This window comes from Guillardia theta (assembly GCF_000315625.1).
Source record: "Guillardia theta CCMP2712 unplaced genomic scaffold GUITHscaffold_160, whole genome shotgun sequence".
In the NCBI taxonomy this organism is placed as follows: domain Eukaryota; class Cryptophyceae; order Pyrenomonadales; family Geminigeraceae; genus Guillardia; species Guillardia theta.
This window is the reverse complement of record NW_005434515.1, coordinates 100,405-114,151: the sequence shown is the minus strand read 5'-3', so window position 1 is coordinate 114,151 and position 13,747 is coordinate 100,405. Positions and strand designations below refer to the sequence as shown.

At 54.7% G+C, this 13,747-nt stretch overlaps 5 protein-coding genes across 5 annotated transcripts; 3 read left to right on the top strand and 2 right to left on the bottom strand.

The window, feature by feature from the left end:
• Window positions 1-607: 607 nt before the first annotated feature.
• GUITHDRAFT_147554 (hypothetical protein) lies at window positions 608-2,680 on the top strand (the record flags this gene model as incomplete). Its single annotated transcript, XM_005820908.1, has 7 exons — window positions 608-889; window positions 992-1,810; window positions 1,860-1,942; window positions 2,020-2,104; window positions 2,147-2,206; window positions 2,266-2,599; window positions 2,646-2,680. The coding sequence occupies 7 exons, from the start codon at window positions 608-610 to the stop codon at window positions 2,678-2,680; spliced, it is 1,698 nt and encodes a 565-aa protein (XP_005820965.1).
• An 81-nt stretch (window positions 2,681-2,761) lies between these two features.
• On the bottom strand, window positions 2,762-4,528 carry GUITHDRAFT_147553 (hypothetical protein; the record flags this gene model as incomplete). Its single annotated transcript, XM_005820907.1, has 7 exons — window positions 2,762-2,812; window positions 2,864-3,019; window positions 3,123-3,296; window positions 3,343-3,764; window positions 3,854-4,361; window positions 4,402-4,473; window positions 4,514-4,528. 7 exons carry the CDS (start codon window positions 4,526-4,528, stop codon window positions 2,762-2,764), a joined length of 1,398 nt encoding a protein of 465 aa, XP_005820964.1.
• Window positions 4,529-5,079: 551 nt separating this feature from the next.
• Window positions 5,080-6,358, top strand: GUITHDRAFT_147552 (hypothetical protein; the record flags this gene model as incomplete). The annotated part of the gene is made up of 6 exons (XM_005820906.1): window positions 5,080-5,117; window positions 5,375-5,414; window positions 5,733-5,875; window positions 5,942-6,020; window positions 6,071-6,139; window positions 6,191-6,358. 6 exons carry the CDS (start codon window positions 5,080-5,082, stop codon window positions 6,356-6,358), a joined length of 537 nt encoding a protein of 178 aa, XP_005820963.1.
• An 86-nt stretch (window positions 6,359-6,444) lies between these two features.
• Window positions 6,445-7,515, top strand: GUITHDRAFT_119845 (hypothetical protein; the record flags this gene model as incomplete). The annotated part of the gene is made up of 5 exons (XM_005820905.1): window positions 6,445-6,474; window positions 6,526-6,575; window positions 6,629-6,668; window positions 7,028-7,124; window positions 7,166-7,515. 5 exons carry the CDS (start codon window positions 6,445-6,447, stop codon window positions 7,513-7,515), a joined length of 567 nt encoding a protein of 188 aa, XP_005820962.1.
• Window positions 7,516-8,014: 499 nt separating this feature from the next.
• GUITHDRAFT_43854 (hypothetical protein) lies at window positions 8,015-8,692 on the bottom strand (the record flags this gene model as incomplete). The annotated part of the gene is made up of 4 exons (XM_005820904.1): window positions 8,015-8,152; window positions 8,249-8,345; window positions 8,407-8,523; window positions 8,580-8,692. Coding segments are annotated over 4 exons (465 nt in total), but the record flags the coding sequence as incomplete, so codon positions are not given.
• Between the last annotated feature and the right edge of the window lie 5,055 nt (window positions 8,693-13,747).

The following is a 13,747-nucleotide window of genomic DNA, read 5'->3' as shown; positions in this document are numbered from 1 at the left end:
GCCGCATCAGATTGTACCATGAAATTAATATATAATTTATTTTGTACTGATTCGCAATAGATCCTCTCAAGTATAATTTTATTTTTCCGTGGGTTGGGTAAACGCAATGTGACATCGCCTAGCCGTGCTGGTACAAACTTGCAGGTAAAATGAGGGGTGGGGGTAGTCTCCGACTTCAATCCCTTACGTCGGCTGAGGTTGGGTTATCACGATACCACAAGGGTCCATGACAAAGATTGTACCAAAATGTTTTAGTCAAAATCATCATGGTGACGATGATGACATAAATCTCTGAAATGACGGTTTTTCGCAGATCAACACCCGAAACTCGGGTGACGATGACGCAAGTGGTCGGACAGAATTGTCAATGTTTCAGGAAGCGTTGCCTTCCCATTGACTCCTTCCTTCACGGTCACGGTCCCCGGAGGCTCCGGCCGGGCCGCTCGCAGGCTCTTCCGAGCAGTGAACGAACATTGCGGGCCGGTAGCCGGCAAACTGGAAACCGGGGCCCGGACAATGCACTGAGACTACTGAGAGGTTGACAGCGGCTGTCAAACTTTCAAGTCCGTCTCTGGGGACCCGGTCCTTGTCCTCGAGGACCGGCGCTATGGAGGGCAGCGGCTGGCAGAGTGAAGGAGGAGGGCCGGGAGGAGGGGGAGGAGGAGGGATCATGGAGGAGACAGACCAGCTGTACAGCAAAGAACCTGATAGGTTGAAGATGGAGGTAGAGAGACTGAAAAGCCAAGTGACGGCAGCAGAACGGACCGCTAGGAAGCTCAGGGAGGATTTGGCGACGGAGAGGCAAGAGAGGACGTACACAGAAGCAGAGAGAAGAGCTCTGAAAGAAGCTTACGATGCACTTCAACAATCATACGAAGTAAATGGACAGGTGCGTACTGGTATGGCTCATCGGTTGGATGGGGGTGGGGACGAGGGGACGAGGGGACGAGGGACTTGCGCGTTGATCATTTTCTCTCACACTTTATTTCAGTTGCTGGCGAACTCGAACCAGAAAGTTATGATGCTTGAGGAAGAGTGCGAGCGTCTCCGGGGACAGATGAGAACCAGCACGTCTGTTGAAGAGTATTCGAGGCAGAACATAAGAGCGGAGCTGCAGGAGACTAAGGAGGAGCTTGACAGAGCATACAACCAATTAGAAGAGCTCAGGACGCTAAGGGATGCAGAGCTCGAGCATGAGAAAGACCGAGCGATTGAGACTCAGAAAGCTCTTGAGAACGGACTGTTCTACAGAGATGAAGCCAATCGCCTCTACCAATCAGTGGAGGACCTAGAGCGACAGAAAGAAGCGCTGGAAAAGGCGAAGGGCATGACTCTAGGAAGGATGAAGCAGCTAGAGGAGAACCTTCAGAATGCGCTCTTTGACCTCAAGCGAGAGCGAAGCTTGAACCGCTTCGTGACGGCCGGGCTCTTCATGTCCTTGGAGGCAGGCAAGCGCTTCGACAAGACGTACAAAGTCTTCAAGCGTCGCACGCAGGAGCTTCAGAGTCAGAACCAGCACTTCTACCATCAGGCTGTTGCCCTGCAGGCTAGAGGTCAGTACGAGGCGGCAAGCGAGAAGTACGAGCAGGCGCTGGCAGCTGACATGAGCAACACGTCGGTGCTCTGCTCCTACCTGTTCCTCCTTGAGCACTGCATGGACGATCGCGAAGCTTCCTTCGCCCTCCTGCAGCGGCTGATCGACCACATCGAAGGATCGAAGCTATCGAGAACGAGCCAGAGGAACCTGACGGAGTCCAACTTGAATCTGCTGGAGCTAGAGCTTTCAAGAGCCCGCAAGGACCTCAAGAAGGTGTTTGTTGCCTCCACCGCCTCTTTGAAGATGCATAATGCCTCGGCAGATTTTCCGACACATCCATGCATTCACGACCGCTGACGATCCGTCCAAGTCAAAGGCCGCCAAGAAGATCATGAGCTATGAGAAGTGAGACCTCTATCGGTTACTGTCATCCTAGCTCAGCTCGTTTCCAGGTCACACAAACATGACATAGCACGGGCCAGGTTGTCAGGCAACGAGTCGCTGGACTCGAGCTCCAACGTCTCTTCCTCCACTATCTTCTCCAAGCACCGAGACTCGGCGCACAAGGTTCTTCAGCTGCTCTTCCTTCCCTCGGCTCACACATGGCAGATCGCGCACCTTCAGTCCGACATCAGCAAGTTGTTGGACATGCACGACATCAAGCAGGAGGTGACTCTTCCTCCTCCTCTTCTCCTTTAGCCTCCTGTGTCCTTCACCTTCTGCTGCAGGTAAGCGCCATGGTGCTGCAAGAGATCGCCGCTAGGATGCAACCAGCACAAGTAGCGAGAGGCTTCAAAGCGCGCAAGTCAAGATCATCGCAAGCGTCGGACGAGGACTCACAATTCGATGATTTCGACGAGGACGCGAGCCTGAGAGAGTCGCAGGAAGACTTCGACGATGAGTTCGAGGATGACGATGATGACTTCATCGACGAGGGGGAGGAGGAAGAGGAGGAGGAGGAGAGAACAGCGCATGATGAAAGGACCGCAAGAAGTTCACAACGACAGCAGACCAACGACACGCTTGATCGCATGATGTCTGAGCTGGATGTGCTCGACAGAAGTCAGTCAACTTGTTTCTCCCGCCCTCTCTCACTGTTTGTGCTCAGATTCTTCCGGGAACAGAAGAAAGCCGATGAGATGACGAGGTCGAGTCAAGCTGTTTGACGTCACTGACCGACTCTTGGAGGACAGGCGATTAAAGTTATTAATCAACTTTAGGCGATTACGAGCGAGACATGTAGGACTCCATGGTCTTGTTCATGATGACGTCAGCCTGGTCCCAACCCTCAATCAGCAACAAGAGATCATGAGGCTGGTGACTCACCAGCGCATAGACGAGCTTCCAGTTCTTGTCCCACGCTTCCTGCTTGTTTCCGGTTGCCTTGGCGTCTGCTGCAAGACGTTCAAGCAAGCTGGCAGCAACTTTTGCCTCTTCGTCCGCCTGAATCTGCTCGGGTGTGGGAGGCTTCTTCTCGTATTGCTGAACGAAGATTAGAAGTCACTCGAGCGAGGAAATGCACGCCGGGGAGAGGAGAGGAGGAGGAGATGAAGGCGAGGGGGGGGTTGGGAGAAGGAGGCATCACCTTGATCTTGTCTCGGGACATCTTCTGCATCAAAATTCGACTGTCACCCTCGGCGAACTTGCAACAGGTCAAGAAATCTTTCTGCTCGAATCCTGTCCCGGCCATGAGCGCGTAACTTCCCACGTCGTTTTGCAGTCTGTGGCAGAAGTCGATGCTGTCTTCTACTGCCTTCACCTTCTCGGCCTTCATCACCCACATGCTCAGCACAACTTCAGCTCACCTTGGCGACCGCGATCGCGTTAACCAGCTGCAGGCTAGGCAGGGAGCCGGAGGTGAGGCAGTCAGAGAGCTGCTTCTCGCACTTGCCCACGAAGGCTTCGAGGGTGTCGAGGCTCTTGCGGTTTTCGATGAAGATGTCTTTCAGCTGCGGGATGCTTGACAGCGAGAGCTCGCCCGTCGGCGACCAGCACTTCTTGGAGTCAGCGTAGGACTTTGTCATGTCGAAAAGACTCTTCCGGAACTCCAGAGCAGCCTGAGCCACAGCAACTCGTCCGGTGAAAAGCCTCTGACCGATCATGTGGAACACTGGCATCCCCTCCACTTTCTGAACGTACTTGTCGCCCTCGATGTCGGCGAACCGGTTGAGCAGCGCGCTCTTGGGGAGCTTCACGTTGGAGAAGGCGATGGAGGCATTGTCAAGATCTGCGCAGAGAGGCGTCAGCACAGTCACGCCAACCCCTCAGACTCAACCGTTGCCGACGGTTTTCGTCCCATGTCGGTCAACAGCACACCAGGCAGGACCTGGCCGTTGTCACGGAGGTTGACGACGAAGGCGTGAGGGCCGTGAGGCTTGCCCTCGATCATCAGATCCGCTACCACCACCGTCCTGTCCGCCACCAGACCTTGCGAGATCCAATTCTTAGCGGCGCCATGCGACGGTGACGTCAAGTTGAAGGTCTGGGTCCTCGAGTCCCAGTGGGCTTGAGTGTTGACAACCAGCCCTGAGTTCACTCCTGCCAGTTTCTCCGTGAGGCTGAAGCAGCCGAGCAGTCCCTTCTCCTGCCACTCGTCCAACTCTTTGATCTGCTCCTCGTTGCCCAATCCAAGAACAGTTCCCGCACACAAGTTGTAGTGAACGGTGAATCGGATCCAGAAGCCCGGTCCAAGCTTCGGGGCGTGTTGAGCGAGCAGGCGGTGAGCCAAGAAGAAGCGATCAGGACGCTTGTTGAGGTCAGTGTTTCTCAGCAGGCCCGTCTTGAGAAGGTCGCGCATCCGCTGAGCAGACTCTTGGTACGAGATCTGCAGCAACTCTCACGGCAGCGAGGAGAGACGCTCTTACCGTCTGGATGTCCATGCTCGCTAGTCCAACCGTTGCTCTCTTGAATTCTTCTGCCCATTCATCGATCGACAGCTGCGAGATTCGATCACGCTCGGATGAGCTGGAGAAGGACCTGCGGGCGAAGCATGATTGAGGCCTTGACGTTAAGACGACTTGACTAGAAAAGCCACGAAGAAGAACAACTCTTGAAGCATTCGAACGAACTTTGAACATGCTGCAACACAAACTCAGCTCCTGCAAGAGAGCTGCACACACCAGGGTTCTCTTGTTATCATCGTAGCCTCTTAAAATTGCGGTAATCCATACATGTGATCCCCTATATTCGTTTCCTCTCCGAATTCCTTCAACTCCTCACTTACTCCCCGTCAACTTTCGAGTCTCTTTTTCGATGCTCATATCTCTCCTTCAGCACCTATCACTTCACTCCTGCCTCCATCCTCCTCTCGCTCCTCTTGATCGACGTTAGGACAGCGATCTCAAACATTCATAAATCTTGTTTCTACTCCTCCCTCCCTCCCTCCCTCCCTCCCTCCATCCTCGCTGTCTGACTCCCGGACTTGCAACCGTGAACTGCATCGCAAACTTGCAAGGGTCGCAATCACTACCCCCACCCCCTCACTTCCCCAATGTTACACCCTTCCGTTCAAAGTTTCCGGGCCGCTACTTGTCATGTTCGCGATGGCTGCGGCAGAGCTGAAGGAGAAGAGCGAGAAGATGTAAGATGAGAGGAGGAGAGAAGATGTAAGATGAGAGGAAGAGAGAAGATGTAAGATGAGAGGAAGAGAGAAGATGTAAGATGAGAGGAAGAGAGAAGGAGGAGAAAGAGTTGAGAGGCTAGAGTTTGGAGGCAAGGTAACAGGGGACTCGAGAAGAGAGGACAAGAAATGGCAGTAGACGAGACGACATGAGGTTTTCTGTAGGAAGACAGCGTGGAGGATGGGAGATACAGGGGAACTGACTGAATGTGGCACAGGAGTCTGGACATCGAAGCGGTGGAGGCTTCGAACCAGCAGGTACCAAGTGCCAGCAATTCCTCTCTACTCACGCTGCTACTGAAGCTGAACAAAGACGTCGAGGATCTCGACTTCTCTATAAGATTGCAGGAAGAAGCTGTACTGCCTTCCTGCCAGTATCCTTCTTGAACAAACCATCTATCATTTCATAATCATCATGATCAGCAGCACCACCAGCATTATCCTTTTCCTCTCCTTTCTCCTCCTTCTCCTCCTCCTGCTCATCATCATCATCATCATCATCATCATCATCATCATCATTCCCCTCACTGTCTAGATCCTCCTCTCCCTCCTTGCGAGGTCTGATCATCCGATTAGCTTGCAGATGCTCGTGAGGAGGCGAACAAACTCTACGAGCTTCAAGTGGAAGAACGCGGGTTGAATCTTGATCTCCATCTTCATCTCCATTCTGTCCGTCTTATATTCTTGGCGCTGTTAGGAGAGTGTGTGACCTACGGGAGGTGCATGAGCGATACAAGTTAAGGTTTCCTGCTCTCCAGAGACTTTCGATCCCAACGTGCCGGCAGAGAACTCAAGCTCGTCAGCGCCTTGACGAGCGTGAGAGAACGAGGAGACAAGTTGCGACAGCAACGCAAGAGCGAGGAGGTGAGGAGGAGATGGGCTGTAAGTTCTCAGGGTGTGAGAAGACGGTGAAGGCGAGGAGGAAGCAGCAGATGCAGGAGCTGCGGGCGGCAGTGAGCGAGTACGAGAAAAAGATACAGGAGGTGATTCAGTCGTGGGGAGCAGGTGGCAGGCTAAAGGATTGATAGACACAGATAGAGACAGCGAAGATGGAGGAGACACGTCGGTCTCTGCAAGGAGAGTATGAAGAGAGGCAACGGGAAGTGAAGGACTCGGTGATGAAGAAAGAAGCACGTCTGGCAGATCGTTTGAGAGCTGCTGCAAGTGACGACCAGCTGGATGAGATTCGAAGGCAAGAGTAAAGGAGGGGGGAGGAGAGTATGATGTGGGAGGCAGGAGATTCTTAATCATGGAGGAGGAGATGGAAGAGACAAACCAAGCAGAGGCAATGAAGCAGGTCCAAGCGAAGCATCGAGAGGTGACCCAAGCAGTGCTCTGCTCCTCCTCCCTCATGCTCTCACTCTCGCAGGGGCTTGCTCGGCTAGAGATTGTGGAGCAGATGAAGCGATGGAGACTTGAGTGTCACTCCTGCCGAGGTTGAGAGGAAAATCACTCGGACTTGTCTGACGCAGAGCAGACAAGCAGAAACCTCTCACAGTCTACTATAGCTCGGTGAATAATATCGACTCCTTTCATCCCTTCTTCCGCTCACCTTCCCTTCCCTTCCCTTCCCTTCCCTTCCCTTCCCTTCCCTTCCCTTCCCTTCTTCGTCTCATTGCTTTTCCTAGCTTTATCTGTTGCATATGCTTATCAAAGTCATCCTAGTCGCCGGACGCGCTTCTCTTGCGCCGATTCCTCTTGTTCCTCCTCAAACCTGCGACGGACATGGCGGAGAGGATTCAAGCACTTTTTTCTCGATATGCTCATCACCTGGTTACTTGCTTTCTCTTCTTTCTCTTGCTCCAACCGCGTCTTGCTTCGTTCTTCTCCCCCTCAGCTTCTCCTCCGCATCCCTCATGAGGTTTCGGCAGGCAAGGCTGCACGCTTACTACAGTCTGGCGGGGAGCGAGAGGAGGACGAGGCAGGAGGAAGAAGTCAGCAGGCCGGCCATGAGCATGCAGCAGTTCGGTAGCACAAGCTGCGAATGTACAAACATGATGACGTGGCAGGAAAACTGATGAGCGACTGCGGGGCGATACCCACCGAGGTCTCCTTGTCCTTGCTCGACTCTCTTTTCCTACGCACATGCCAGGCTGCAAGAGAATTGGAGACCCCGTCCTCTACCCCAACCTCTTCCTCCTTCCCCTCCTCTTCCTCCTTCCCCTCCTCCCCTTCGACCATGGAAGCGAAACTGCGACTGGAAGGCTTCATGGCAGCTCTCGCCGTCTCTGCCGTTCATCTCGTCCAAGAGTCGAAGTCTATGGCTGGTAAGTCGGTGAATCCAGACGAGGTGGCACGAGAACAGACAGCAGAGGTGGAAGAGGATGATGACGAGATAGAGGAGGAGGAGCAGAAGTGAGTTGAGCGCAGGCGCTGTCTCCATCCTCATCATCGAACGCTTGCTTCCTCGCACCTGCACTCTCTCCTATTTGCTGCTCGATCGCGATGAGGATCATGTGAAAATCCTTCTAGAGGAGGAGAGGAGGCGACCATGGAGGGCGGGAGGGCTTGAGGAGCAGCGCGCCCTCTACCTTGCTGAGGTAGGCTGGCGACCATCCTCTTCCTCCTTCGTCTTCAACCCGACGGCTCTGACTGCCAAGCGAGCCTCAGCAAGAGACCTCTAGGATGACACAAGCGAGGGTTGGAAAGAGCAAGGGAGGGGAGGGAGAGGGACGCATCGTCTGCTTTCTGTCTTGTGTCAGGTGCCAATAAATTTAATCTGATCGCCCGTTGCCTTAGCTTTCTCTCGGAGGAAAATTTCCATCACCTTTGCAATTTTCAGTAATCGCCCTCCCCCTCCCTCCCCTCCTTCACCCTCCTCCTGCACCTTCACATCCGCCTCTCCCTTCCTCTCGTGCATTGACCTGCTTCGCCGTCTCTTCACTCGGTAGCGACGCATCCAGCATGATCCATCGGCTCGCCCCCTTCCCCTTCTCTGCCTCCTCAAGGAAGGCATTTCGAACTCGCTGCTGGAGTTCGACCTTCTCGTACCTCTCCTGCACCCACATCAGTTGTATCATCTCTTCTCTCTCTCGTGCTCCATCCCCATCGCCTCTTCCGCTTCTCCTGCCCTGCCCCTCCCATATCTCTACCTTCCCGTAACCAGGTCGCTGCGCAGCAGCGCTCGGGTCGATGTCGAGCAGGAAGACGACATCAGGAGCAGGCAGACCAACCTCCCACGAGAAGCACCTGCTGTAGGTCAAACCAACACCTGGCGGAGGGGAAGGGGGTCGTTCTTGCCCGCACCCACCAGTCACGCCCGAGACCCTGCGCGATACTGTAGGCGAGGCCTGAGAAGGAGTAGCGGTCGACGACCACATGCCTCCCTTCTCGCAGGCTGCGGAGAATCTCTGCTGCTGCCTCCCACCTGCAGCCTTTCATGAGAGCGAGGAGGCGGCGATGAGAGCAGGGGAGCGAGAAGACCTGTTGGCGCTGAAGAGAAGGTGGACGAGGTGAATGTCGAGGCGAGCAGAAGCGGTTCGAAGATGATGGTCGATGAACTTGCCGAGGATCGTCTCTCGCCTGGGAAAGCCAAGAGGAACGAAGGTCTCCTGCCGCTCCTGCCACTTGGACTCAGAGAGGGAGGGGAAGAGGAAGAGGAAGAAGATGGGGATGGGGATGGAAAAGAGGAAGGGGAAGGAGGGGAAGGGGAAGGGGAAAGGAAAGGAGAGGGGAGGGGCAGGAGGAAGAGGAGATCTTGCCTGCAAGCCCTCCAGCAGTCTCTCTATCTGCGTTCCTTTGCCGCACCTGTCCAGCCCCTCGAAGAGGACGAACAGCCCTCGTTCCTGCTTCTCGCTTCTCATCCTCCTCAAGATAAATTCCAACTGTTCTCTGTACATTTCTATCGCGTCCATGGATGCTCGCTTGAGCTCTTCCTTTGCCTGCCCCCAACGCTCTTCGTCGCTTTCATCCCCCCCCTCCTCTTGCAGCCTTCGGATCTTAAGCTGTATCTCCTCTTCTCGTTTCCGAAACTCTGCTTCCTCTCCTCCTGCCTCTGCGTCCGTCGATCTCGAGCAGTATGTGCCTCTATGGTCGTTGCCTCCCCGCAGGCACAGAGGAGACGAGGTGTACGCTCTCCTGCTGCTCTCGTCACTTCCTGAACGCATTCGAACCCTTTACCTGCGCGTGGCCATGGCATTGTTCAAGGAAGGATGAGCAGAAACGACCCGGCTGGTCCACCTGCCTGCAGCCTGGCATGCAGATCTGTCGAGCCCGAGGGAGTGATCCAAGCAAAGATGAGCAAAGTTGAGGATGGAAGGCAGGCAAAGACTGATGCGCATCCCTTCCTGTGAGGCAGCTGTTACTCGGTAACTGACTCTCCTCTCTCAGCCCCAGACATCCCTTCCTCTTTCCTCTTCCTCTTCTTCCTTCCCATCCCCCCTTCCCCTTTCTCCTTCCTCCTCCCCCCTCCTCCTTCCGTTTCCTCTTTCTTCTCTCTCTCTCTCTCTCTCTCTCTCTCTCTCTCTCTCTCTCTCTCTCTACATGTGTGGACTTAAAAAATTCGAGTCGGTTTAAATCGAAAGAACCGATGGTCTTTTCAAAGTTTACTAGTGACGGCCTTAACTCGGCCCGCGGCCCGGGCCGCCGCGTCCATCCCGGGCACCTGAATCTTGTCGTCGGCAGCAGTAGGGGTTTTATGGATGTCCTTCTGAATAGCGTAGCGTAGTGTGCCCACTTTAGTTAACCTGGAGAAAGGGGTTAAGATCTAGGTTAAATCCATAGGTGACCCCAGTTCAAGACTCCAGTTATCAATTTGTACCACAACCCACTCTTTTTTTCAACTGTTAGAAATTTGTTCCACCGATGCATTCAAGTTCATGAGGTAGACATGCAATGAGGACAGAATGAAGATCGGATGCGCATGCAAAGGTCATGCTGCACTTGTATGAGGTTCCAGCATCACGTATATTGCATGATTCTCTCATGTAGTATGCCTGATGCTGTGCCACGGAAAGCCTAACTTAGTAAGTTGAAGGCCCGCGGCGCCGCTGATCAAGTTCAAGCAGTCTGCCACTAGACGGTAACTCACGCGGCGTCACCGGCAGTGATTCCTGGATTCACTCACAGTTCGGAGGAACGGGACTCACCGGCCGCGGCGGGGCGGCCAGCCTGCGCAGTGCCACTGGCCCCATCAAAGGCGCCGCACCGAGTCTTCAGGACCGTGAAGTTGACCGGGTGACCGACTGAGCACAGGCTCCCCCAGGCCTCCCCGTCGTGACTCCTCAGCCGAAGGCTTGGGCTGCGGCAGCAGAAAGCAGCCTGCCAGACGGTCGTCGGGCAGGTCGTCGGGGCCCCGCCGCCGCGACTGATGATCGGCGGATGATCGGATGTTCCGAGGCTCAATCGTAGGGCGCGTGCGGCCGTACAGGATGCAACTTGCAAGAAAGTCCAAATGCCGCCCGTTGCGCTAAAGCCGGGGAGAGCAGAGCTGTCGACTCCCTCGCCTCCTCCCTCTCCTGCCTCCCTCGCCATACCATGATGGTTGGTGTCATACCACCCACATGTACCACTTGCGTCGGATAACGGCCCTGATGAAAGCCACAAAGTTGCGAGAGGCCAAGGAGAGGAAGAAGAAGAGAAGCGATTGATCGGGGAGCCTCGAGGCAAGAAAACAGACAGAAACGCCAAAGACAAGTCTGAGAAGGATTTCTCCGTGATAATTCATCTTGTGCGTAGACCACAAACCACCTGTAACGAGGCAGCTAAGGGTAAGGTGTTGCAGCAAACTTTGCACTTGCGCGAAGACGAACCCCTGGAAGAACAGCGCTTCCATGAGAGGGCCCACGAGCACCATGTTCATCAGTCGTACGAAGACCAGAAGATGTCCCAGCATGGCGCGAGTGTCCGGGACTGTGCTGTAAGGGCTAGAGTACAAGTCGACTTCACCAGATAACGGTGTGGGAGGGTGAGCCGAATCGATCATGCCCTGCTTGTAGCATACCCACGGCCAGACCATATCGCCTGCTGCTCCGAGAAGTCCCAAAAATGGTGCTAACATGAGAAGGTGCAGAGGTTGAAGCTGTAAACCCCGTATGTCACCTGCATGACCCCAAAGCACCATGAAGTCTCCTAATGCAGTGAGAAACGTCACAAGAATGTATGAAAACCATCTTCCCCCTCCTGGCCATTTCGTTTCCATGGAGAATCCCTCCCATAAAAATGCAGAGAAAAGGCCAGCAGCTGCTCTCAAGCACATGGGGAGAGGAAAGGGTGGAGCAGAAGAGGGGAGCAGGAGCATTCCTCGAAAGGCAGCAATGGGAAGCAGCAATCCAACGAAGGTGAGAGGAGCTTGCATCCACCCTTGCCTGACAACTCGCTTCAGATGCTTCTGCTTTCCTCCTCCGAGGCTCATCAGCCTCTCCTCCTCCTCCTCCTCGCGCTCCACTCTAGTCACCGCCATCGCTCGCCGCCGCATCCCGACGATACACCACGGCCCCACCCCTACCCCCACCACAAAAATGACTACCCGATCTACAAAGTATCCACCCCCTGAACATTTTCTAAACAATCTACTACCAGTACTCGATAGAGAACTTTCATGGTATGAATACCCCCTCGGATCCATCACCCCACCCCAAAAAGTCGAAATGGGTCCTCACCCCTACCCCCTCTAGCTCCTTTGTCACTCCAACCTGTCTACCACCCTGATTTTGTGAGGACCCTCACCCCTCCAATGCAGCAATGTGAATGACATTTTGTGGGTAGGGGTCCATCGAGTAAGGTGGGGTGGCCAGGCGGGGAGAGGAATGGCGCGAACGCTGCGGGCGACAACCGCCGAGTTTGTGCCGCGAGCGATGAGAGAAGAGAGAGAAGAAGAAAGAGAAGAGAAGATAAGAGAAGAAGTGAGAGGGGAGAGAGGGGAGGAGAAAGGAGAGAGGGGAGGAGAAAGGAGAGATGGAAATGGAAGAGACGGTGTGCTACAAGGCGTCGTGGCAACTAGCACTGGACAAGTTGGAGGGAAAGGAGAGCAGGAAGCGGGGAGCTACGGCATAGCCGATGGAGAAGCGGCAGAGAGGAGAGTGATCGGTGGCTTCCGGGTGGAGGCAAGTGCATTCGTCCCAGGCTACAATGCAGAGACAGCAGAGTTCGTACCAAGTAGCCTGATGCCGGACGCGCATGAGTTCATTCCTGGGGGTTACAGTCAAGGCGAGGGATTTCATGGTGAGAGAGAGACAGACTTCGTGGATGAGACAGAGTATGACGACGGCGATGTTGCAGCTGAGGAGAGAGGGTTGGTAGAGGAAGAGGGTTGGGCTGAGGTGGCAGAGGCAGCAGCAGCAGGTGATGCGACCTTGGGAGAGATCGCGAGCATGGCTTTCGATCCGACCGAAGAGCTTGTGTGGATCGGAACAACAGCGGGCTGGCTCTCCTCCTTCCTCGTGTCTCCTATGGATCAGGATCAAGAAGAGTTTCCACTAGCTTTCCCGTCGTTTTCTCTCCGTCGAATCTGTCAAGCGAGAGCATTTTCGTCGCCGGTCAGGCAGATCCTCCCGGTGGTACATGGCGTTCTTTCCCTCTCAGACGATGCTGTGTGCCTTCATAACCGCTCACCCGTTCCCATGCTCACTCTTCCTGCCCTTCCTCAAGCACGCGGACTACTATGTATGGACTTGCTGCCTACTGGCGCTGGGCTGGTTGTGGGAGGGCATAGCAGGCTGCTGACGATGATGGACCTGGTGCATGCTACGGTGGTGACTGGCACAGAGATGGACCTTGAGGGGGTGACTTTCCTCAAGACCTCCCGCTACCTGACTTGCTCCTTCCTTGACGGTCACCTTCAGTTCCGAGACCCGCGATCCCTCGCGCTCCAGCACTCTCTGCTTGCGCACGCGGGCCCTGTCACTGCTCTGGATGTGCGGGGAGATCTGGTAGTGACGTGCGGGACGACAGTCTTCCGCGGCTCCTTGACAGTTGAGCCTGCCATCAAAGTTTTCGATCTCCGTCGTCATCCTCGCCCCCTTGCGGCCATTCCCTTCCCACATGGCCCTTCCTTCCTGTCATACAACCCGAGGCAAGCCAATCCCCTCCCTTTTCTCCCTGTCTTAATGCATCGCTCTCCTACTCGTCTCTCCTTTCATGTCTCCTCACGTCTTGTAATGTAACAGATTTTCCTGCACCCTCATTGCCGCCAGTCAGGTTTTCTTGATCTTTTAGATAATCTCGTGCTCAGTCTCTCTGCCAGTCTGGTGTTTTCCAACTCTGCGATGTCGGAGGCTTGTTTGCTGTCCCCCCAGTCCTGCAGGCGAGTCATCGCGTCATCGCCCTCCTCCTCACCTCTCGTCAGGTCGAGTGCAATGGATTGAACGCCATGGACGTCAGCCCGTCTGGCGAGGTAAGCTTCCCTCATGACCCTGTAGAGCAGCAGCTGATGTCAATTTGATGTGCGCAGATGCTCATATTTGGAGACGCGGGAGGTAGAATTTCCTTGTGGGTGGACCAGGCGGCAGCGTCAGGTGGAGAGAGGAGCGAAATGGAGGGTAAGGATTTACTGGAACGACAGCAAAAGCAGCTGCTGTCGGCGCTCCTGTCTCTGTCAACCCCATCGGAGTGTCGCTGCCGACGGTACTCCCTGAACCTGTCGTGTCAACCTA